General features: G+C 35.2%; 1 protein-coding gene across 1 annotated transcript; it reads right to left on the reverse strand.

Annotated features, from left to right (window-relative positions):
• Positions 1-516: 516 nt before the first annotated feature.
• On the reverse strand, positions 517-3,531 carry LOC120075932 (thioredoxin domain-containing protein PLP3B-like). The gene is made up of 8 exons (XM_039029684.1): positions 3,178-3,531; positions 2,120-2,194; positions 1,993-2,040; positions 1,538-1,680; positions 1,379-1,451; positions 1,203-1,264; positions 840-937; positions 517-767 (listed from the first exon to the last, which is right to left on the reverse strand). Exons 1-8 carry the CDS (start codon positions 3,259-3,261, stop codon positions 667-669), a joined length of 684 nt encoding a protein of 227 aa, XP_038885612.1. The 5' UTR covers positions 3,262-3,531; the 3' UTR covers positions 517-666.
• Between the last annotated feature and the right edge of the window lie 4,729 nt (positions 3,532-8,260).

Raw genomic sequence — 8,260 nt, forward strand, 5'->3', positions numbered from 1 at the left:
CTCATTTTTATTTTCAGTTTGGTTCAATTATTGTATTTTAAAAGCCAATGGAAACCATACTAAATCGAAACCTATATATAACTATTGAAAATAGGTGCACAGACAAGTAATTACTAAACCAAAAAAACCGAACTAACCATGACTCTAAAGTTTAGAAATATAAATTAATATTTATCAATAAAATAATATTATATTGAGGACTACAAATATTAACTACTAGAACTCATTAAAATGATACTCCGAGATAATTAAGAAAGTTATCTTCCCTTTAATTCAATATTATGTATTCTACCAACATGACCATTGCTCAACTGGCATAAAGATCACCATAAATCTCGAGATTAGAAATTCGATTCACTCATTTCACGTATTTATAATTTTTTTTTAAAAAAAAACATTTTTTCTTCCTTTCTAGATTTCTTCTAGGACTCTGATTAAACCAGTATTCAATTTTAGGTAGTCTTATTCGTGAGCATATATTGAACAAACTAGTTCATTAAAGATATAATCAAGAACTAATGTAATGATTTTATCAATGCCATTACGATTATCATGGTTTTAACTTCAATGTCAATGGCTTGTTAAAATATGTTTAATACGAGAGTTCACTCACAAAATACATAACATGTTCTTTATAATTCAATGGAGAATGGCAAACTCCGTCGCCTAGTCTGAGTCAGAATCAACGGTGGCAGAAGATCTCACTGACCTTCGCCTACTTTCATCGTACTCGTCTTCCTCTTCATCTTTTTTCTCACTGATGATACCTATATATTCCATCTTTGGTCAGAAAACGCCATAAATGAGAGTTAATATAACACATCTTATAGAAACATCACCTTTCTTTGTCAATAAAATTTCCAGTGTCTTTGTACTGAAATCATCTTTTCCACCTAAATCTTGGAAGCCAACAAGCCTATCTATAGCAATGCCTTTCCTGCAACCAAGAACCAAGATTCTTCAAAGCAGATTCTTACACACAACCCACCAGACTTGGAACTAAATATAAACAAATGCCTTTTTAGCTTTCTAAACAACTACTCAAGCCACGTTATCACTATCCAAGTATCCAGGGATGTCTTTTACATTATTCCCTTTTCTTTTGACTTATTAGCAACCAACAGAATGCGCTACCTGTATGCCTTTCACTAACTAGAAAGGCATGACAACAAGAATCAATGGACCAAGGAATTGATGTTTACCTGAAGAGAACAACGCAAGGCAAAGTCTTGATTCCAAGTTTAGTAACAAAGAAGGGTGCATTCTGCAATTTTCTTTCAGATAATTAGCCCCTACAAGTTCTTCACCAGGACAAACTTTCACAACAAATGGTTTAAAAAGAGCAGATATTGCTGTAAAAATAACAATTTATACCAACCTCCGCATCAAGCTTGATGAATTTTGTGTCTAAATGTATTGGTGCAAGAGTCTTTAGATGCTTATCCATAATCCTATGAAAGAATGATCCAATATGAGACTTTTACAATATACATGCATAATGATTGGATTAGTAAGGGATTCAAATTCAAAGATTTACTTGCACCGATAGAATTCATGATGATAGAAGTGGCAAATCACTTTTTCACTCCCAGTGACTTCTCCCAAAAAGTCTCCCTCTGTTATTTCTCTGTATTCTCCATGCCCTTGTCTCTTCATTGATTCTCTCTTCTCAGCTTCCTTCTGCTCAAACAAATGATAATGTAAATGCATGGCCTATTTGGGAAAGTTGGCACCAAACTGAAAATCACAATGAATCCTGACACATTAAAATCATGATGAACTGTGCATACGGGAAAAAACAGTTAGTTAAAGGCCAACGGTTTGGTAAACATGACTCAAAGTCTCAAGTTTCAAATTAATGGGACCTTAAAAAAGAAAAAACATTTTTTTGAGTCTTTGAGAACCTAACTTGACGGCCCATGCAGTACTGCAAACTGCAGATGATGATGATAGTAATGGAGCATGTATAAACAATTACACACAAACTCAGACCTTGAGGGCTGCAATTCTATCTGCATGCAGTTTTTCCAGCTCTGGATCCTGACCCAGGTAAGCAAACATTAGTGAAAATCACGAGCAATAGTTTGCAGTGTGGAAGGACCCCAATCATTAAACCTACATCCATCAACTCATCAAGGTCAACTTCCTCATTGTTAGAGCTTGATGCCTGAGCCTTCCCTTGAGCAAGCAATTCCTGTAAAGTCCATAAATATATTCATGAAACCAACAAAAACTACAATCCTACTACATGGATCTCAATGATTCCCAATTATCCACAAGAAGTATCAATGTCCTGAATGCAATTTTCTCTGTAAGAACTAAGAAGCATCCTTTACCAAAAGATTTTTAAGAAAAGAAAAGTCGGAGGATGAGATCCCAAAGAATCAATGTTTCCACATCAAGAATAAATGTAAAGCCCAAAATCGCTAAGGTCACTGTTATGATGGACATGTAAAAGGGGGGAAATTTTAGTAGAGGGAAAGCAATGGTTGAATCCACAAAAATTTTGTTACAGGATTTCTGAGAGAATCACGCTTTTGGAATCCAGTAGAAATCTATATATGGACCACAGGGATAGAGGGCATTTTGAGTTCAATCTTAGAAACCAGTAAGTTTTTATGAAACAAAATTTTGAAGAAACATACCACAACATACTCATCCTTCACTACTACTTTCAAACAAATCGAGCCAACATAAAAAGAATCAAAGGTCAGCATCATATAATGCAATCTCATTCATCAAACTATCCTTCTCTGATTAAACCAGAGGTTAACTAAAACAACACCCTTGTTCAGAAGTGTAGCACATTTAAAAAAATGGGAAAACTAATGCTGCATTGTATTTGATAAGGCTAAACTATACCAAAAGAGTATAATAGCTTGACCCCCAGTTCTGTAATTATGCACAGAGTAATTTGATAGTTGGTGAAGAAAAACACAAAAGGAAGAAGAATCAACTGATTAAATACAGAAGATATGTCTAGTTTGCAGATCAATAAACTGAAGCTAAAGTAACAGATGATATGTTAATGTTTTCCTAAAAATAAACTACAAGAATCACACATAAATATAACCCGATCGCAATCCATATCTCAATATGATGCTGGAAAAACAGATCTAAATACAAAATTTGGATAAACAACACCACTTTGCAGAGGGGGATTGATGGTACAAATACCTTTTGATAATCACGAGCAGCAGCAGCCATTACATTTCCAAATGCTAAATTTGAAAGGGTCGACTTAACGGAGTTCGGATCCATCTCAACCCTGTGTATCCAAAAGATCAAAGAAGGAAAAGATATGAAGAGAAGAAACACAAATTTCAGTAGAATGTGCCGGCGAGCGGAAACGACCAGAAGAACGCTGGGGAGTGAGAGAAATGAACGATGACGGTGGAAGCGGCACAAGCGGAAGAAAGAAGACAGTGGCAGCGGTAGGAGGGGAAGAAAGACAGTCACGGCGGTGTGGTGCACAGATGACCGGCTTATTTTATTTAACAAAAAAGTAGTAGGGTTTTTCTCTTTTTTCTTTTTTGGAAGAACTTCTTAATTGTTTTTTTTTTTTAAGTTTTTTTAGATTAATTATCTTTTTATTTGGTACTAGTATCGTTCAGATTATGATTGTTTGAAGAAATGTGGAAGTGCATGTAAATTATCACTGAATTACGAGGAAGTGTACATAAATTATCACTAAATTACTTTGACTCTTACATATATAGATCAATAAACTAATTAGGGACCTAATATATTTATCAGTTACCAAGCCTAATTGATTTTTTAGAGTACAAAGAGAAACGAAAAAAAAAAAGGTGACAACCAACCAATAATAAAGAATTCATCCATTGAGAAAGTCAATATAGACAAAATCACCCTTGAAAAAGAGTGAATTTCAAAAACACCACAAGCTAGTACAGATGATAGTGATAAGAGTAAAAGCAAAAGGGACAGAAGTAAAAAGTAAAGAGATGCATATAGAGATTTGTTAACCCAATTCGGTGAAATCACACGTACGTCTAAGAGGTTTTCTGCTTAGGTGAAAAGAGATCCACTAGAATGTAACTTAGTTTTACAACATATACTTCAACTAAGATTACATAGAGTCAGTTTACTCATAACTGAATACTAGCGAGCAAGTTAGGCTCCTCCTAACACTGATATTACTTACGATGAGTCTGCAGACTTAGGCTCCCCCTAAATCTGATGCCAATTGAAAGAACGCTTAACCAACACTCTGTCATTATACTACGAAGAATCTACTTGGTCAGTCCAAGCTTTAAAGAAGCGAACTACTTCTTTTTCAGATTAAGCAACAACACTGAATGCACGAAAAATTTCTGAATTAATGTTGTTCGATTCACCATAATAAGAATACGACTTGCCCTAAAAACCATGCAGAAGCCACAAATAAAAGCAAGCCATATATAAGGTTCCCACCAACGACAATAACACAAGTAAAGAAAATATCACCCCAGCAAATCTTCCACCAATAAAGAAAGAATATTCGCACCAAATCAGCAACAAAATATCTAACATAATAAAAGAAAATATTATATGCCAACCAATAACGTAACAAGCTCCCTATTTGGCATAATCTTTTATTGGCAAACCAACCAGACATGCCATGAGAAGGAAACAAAACGCGTCATTTCATATTAATCAAATAAAAGAACCAGCCAAACTAGAAAAAAAAAAAACAAAAAAAAGAGAGGGAGAGAGAGAACAAGAATAAGAATAGCCCAAGATAGAAAAAAAAAAAAAAACCATAAGAACAACCAAACTAAACAAAAAAACCAAACCCAAACATCTCCCCCCTTTTGCCAAGAAGAAAATCAATTAGACGGTGGGGACTAAGAAGATAAAGCAGCATCGGATTGCGGTAGTACCATATTGGGATTAGTGTCCTAATTCTCCTAGTAGTTTCGTAGTTTGTAAACACTATGTAAACATATTGTTATTAATAAAATAAATGTTATTTTATAAGCATTTACTCAATTCAATAAACTAAGATCCATAGTTATTTCATGTAATTTAAGCATGTATGTGGAGACATACAAGTGGATCATGCCTTAAGTAATAACCTAAATGGTCTATAGTATAAGGATAAAGGAGGGATACCTTATCCTGGTGACACTATGGATACGATCCACTTTATAGATGTTACAACTGTTGTAAAGTGCTACAAATGGTTTGATCTTGACCATTCATGTGGAGACATGCAAGCGGGAGTATCCTATACAAAGAGTTTGTATAAGACCGGACCACGAAATGATTAGTCTCTTTATATAACGCCGTTCATAATTGAGACTTACATTTCACTAGGATGACCATATGTGACATAACCTTAATCCTCAGTGAGTTGGGAACACCTGCTCATGAGGGCGATCCTTTGATTTGTATGGGTGAGAGTGGCCAAATTGCCAACTTAACAAGCCTACTATTTTGGGGATTCGTCTAATTGGAGAGCTGGGAACTCAACTACACAAGACGAAATTCACTCATTCCCTGAAGCAGGGGTTAGTAGATAAATTGCTCCCTTAAAGGCTGGTTTCAGGTCTTGAACATAGTGGCCACACCCTCTCTTGGGAAGAGAGGACTAAGTCATAGTCTGTTCATTCAGTGGTACTTAAGGAGTTAGATGTAACCACAGAGGTAAAACAGTAAATTGGCCCAGCTATACTTACGGTGATTTGTGAAGGGTCATTGCATTGTTGATTGGTTATATCCAATGGACACAAAAATATATCTGTAGTACGAAGAGTACAACTGTCGATCTTTAGTGAAATGAACAACAGTTAATGGATGGTGGATCTCGTGATTAAAGAGTTTAGTCAGTTATTCACGTACTGTTGGAGCTTCAAGCTACAAGTCTATAAGGTCCCCTTGGTAGCTCAAAGTTGAGAATCAGATTTTGGATTAGTTTGAAGTGTTCAAATTAACAAGAAGAAATTTGATTATATGTGATATAATTAAATTGATTCAATTATATGTGACATAATTAATATGATGTAGTTGATACATCATTGATTGGAGGAATTAATATAAATATGATTTATATTAAATACCATAAAATAGAAAGAGAACTATAGTTTATATGTTTCATATGATGAAATATTAAAACTATAGGTTATAAATATAATATGATAAATTGGTTATTGCATTTATTTATAATATATTAATTATATGATAATTAATTAATCTTTTTCTTTAATAACCGAATTGAGTGAGAGGTTATTAGAAGTTTTATGGTAACTGTGAGATGAAAGGAAAATGATTTTCCAAAATTCAATAGTTGATGTATTCATTCGGATTGATCTCACAGAAAGGCTATCAAGTAAAAGTATTTTACTAAATGATAGCATAGAGAGACTACACAATCGAGTACCGGGTTTACTATACGATAGTTACTCATTTACTTATTGCTACGCATCGAATAGTAAGTCTATATGATAGGCTTCTTCTTTCTAAATGATCGAGTATTTAGTCTATACGATAGACTTCATCCATCTCTCACTTACTCGATTGTCTACCTCCTTCATTCCTCTATCCAAAGTTACACAGAGCCCACAACTCCTGGATTCTCATACCGAGAATACCAAGGTAACTCTTGTGGTGGTATCTAGTTTCGTTCGAGGGTCGAGGATCGAGTTACTCGATTGTGATCGAGGTTCATCCAGTCGTTTGTTGAGATCAAGTTTTGATCGTTGTGTTCGAGTTCATACTATTGAACGAGTTGCTGAACGATCGAAGAAAGGTTCTTCAAAGGTTTGCATACTCTATCCCTTGTCTGTTCATTTAAAGTAGCATGGTGTAATTTATTGTTTATGCATAATCTGTTCCGTTGGACTGTAATTGTTTGTGTTCTTTCTCAATGGAACTTGGAATGATTTGCTTCCGTTCACTGGATCTCTATTCAGAGTTCCTTCAAGCCACACTTAACAAATGGACCAACACATCAATTTTAGAATGGTGGTCAGTCAGATCACAAATAATAGTGCTCAAGGTATGAGACTCAAAAGCAAAAATGCAAAAGATGTGAATCCCAAGCTCAGTAGGAATCAATAAGCCACCTTCCAAAACCTGCAAATTTTCAAGGAGAGGAATGTTAAAACTCTTGGGAGGACGGATGTTGTGAAAATGTCAGAGACATGAGAACCTTGAAAAATCTAATAACTATATTAAAAGACTTGGGAGTAGGGCCTAGATCATTTGGACCAAGAATGGCAGGGCATTAAGACAGCAAGACACTAGAGAATAATCGCGGGAAACAGATAGGCAACTTGATCGCAAAAGAGTCAATGTGTCGAAGAAGTTGATTAAACACAAACACCTCAAAATCAAAAGTAGACAACATTCCATTGATACAGAAGATTGGCTAGAGAAGAAGAAAGACTGGACCCATGAGTCGAAGGACAATAGTTAGCAATTCTAATTCAAAACAAAATAGCATACTTCACACTAAGTGTGGAGGCAAATAATTGACCAGAAGAAGGCCATTCAGACTGAGTACCATTTGTAAGCTCAACAACAAGATCCTCAATGGAGGGATAAGGCTCACAAAGAGGAGGGGAAGCAGCACACTCTAGATAAGCATTAATGACAGCAAAAGAAATGGTGAAACAAGTTCCTCTACTATGGACCTTTTGATAATCAGGAGAGTTGAGATCACTGAACTTGGAAGGGAGATTGACAATGAACTCCCTTGTCAACTGAGGATAAAAGAGACCGAGGTCCACAAAATTTTTTAGTAGTCCAACACATTGAAGAAGATCCATAATTTTCAAATAGGACTTAGTTTGGTCAGAAAAAACCTTCTCATCAGCAATATGCCTCTACACCACATACTTCTGAAGCAATCAAATCCCACAGCAGAAAAGTTTCGTGAGAACGCCTTGCATCTCGCAATTCGATTTTTACATAAACAAATTCATTATACTAAAACAGAATATAAATATATAAATTAGTATGCTTTAGGGAAAAGATTAGAACAATTCTTACCTTTGTAGATTCCCAAGTTTCATGAACAATCCTCTCGAAGTTCCAATGAATGACTTCTCCAACGTTCTTGATCACGAATAATTTCTTAAACAATCGTGAACACTACCACAAGAGTAACCTCGTTATTCTCTATGATTCCAATTGAGGAATAGGTGGTATCCAACTATTGGGAGAAGGAGAAGAGAAAAAGGTTTTGGAGAGTAGATAGGATTCTCTTTGTGGCTTAGGAAAAATGTTGCACAATAACATTTGTGTGTTGTGTATT

The sequence above is a fragment of the Benincasa hispida genome, chromosome 4 (assembly GCF_009727055.1).
Source record: "Benincasa hispida cultivar B227 chromosome 4, ASM972705v1, whole genome shotgun sequence".
Lineage (NCBI taxonomy): Eukaryota > Viridiplantae > Streptophyta > Magnoliopsida > Cucurbitales > Cucurbitaceae > Benincasa > Benincasa hispida.

What these genes read in the sequence shown, in the direction of transcription:
- LOC120075932 (XM_039029684.1), bottom strand. Translation starts at nt 3,261, where the DNA reads ATGGATCCGAACTCCGTTAAGTCGACCCTTTCAAATTTAGCATTTGGA. An exon ending in TCATCAAGCTTGATGCGGAG is followed by an intron (nt 1,265 to 1,378) that starts GTTGGTATAAAT and finishes AGAAAATTGCAG; the next exon opens with AATGCACCCTTCTTTGTTAC. An exon ending in CCTTGCGTTGTTCTCTTCAG is followed by an intron (nt 938 to 1,202) that starts GTAAACATCAAT and finishes TCTTGGTTGCAG; the next exon opens with GAAAGGCATTGCTATAGATA.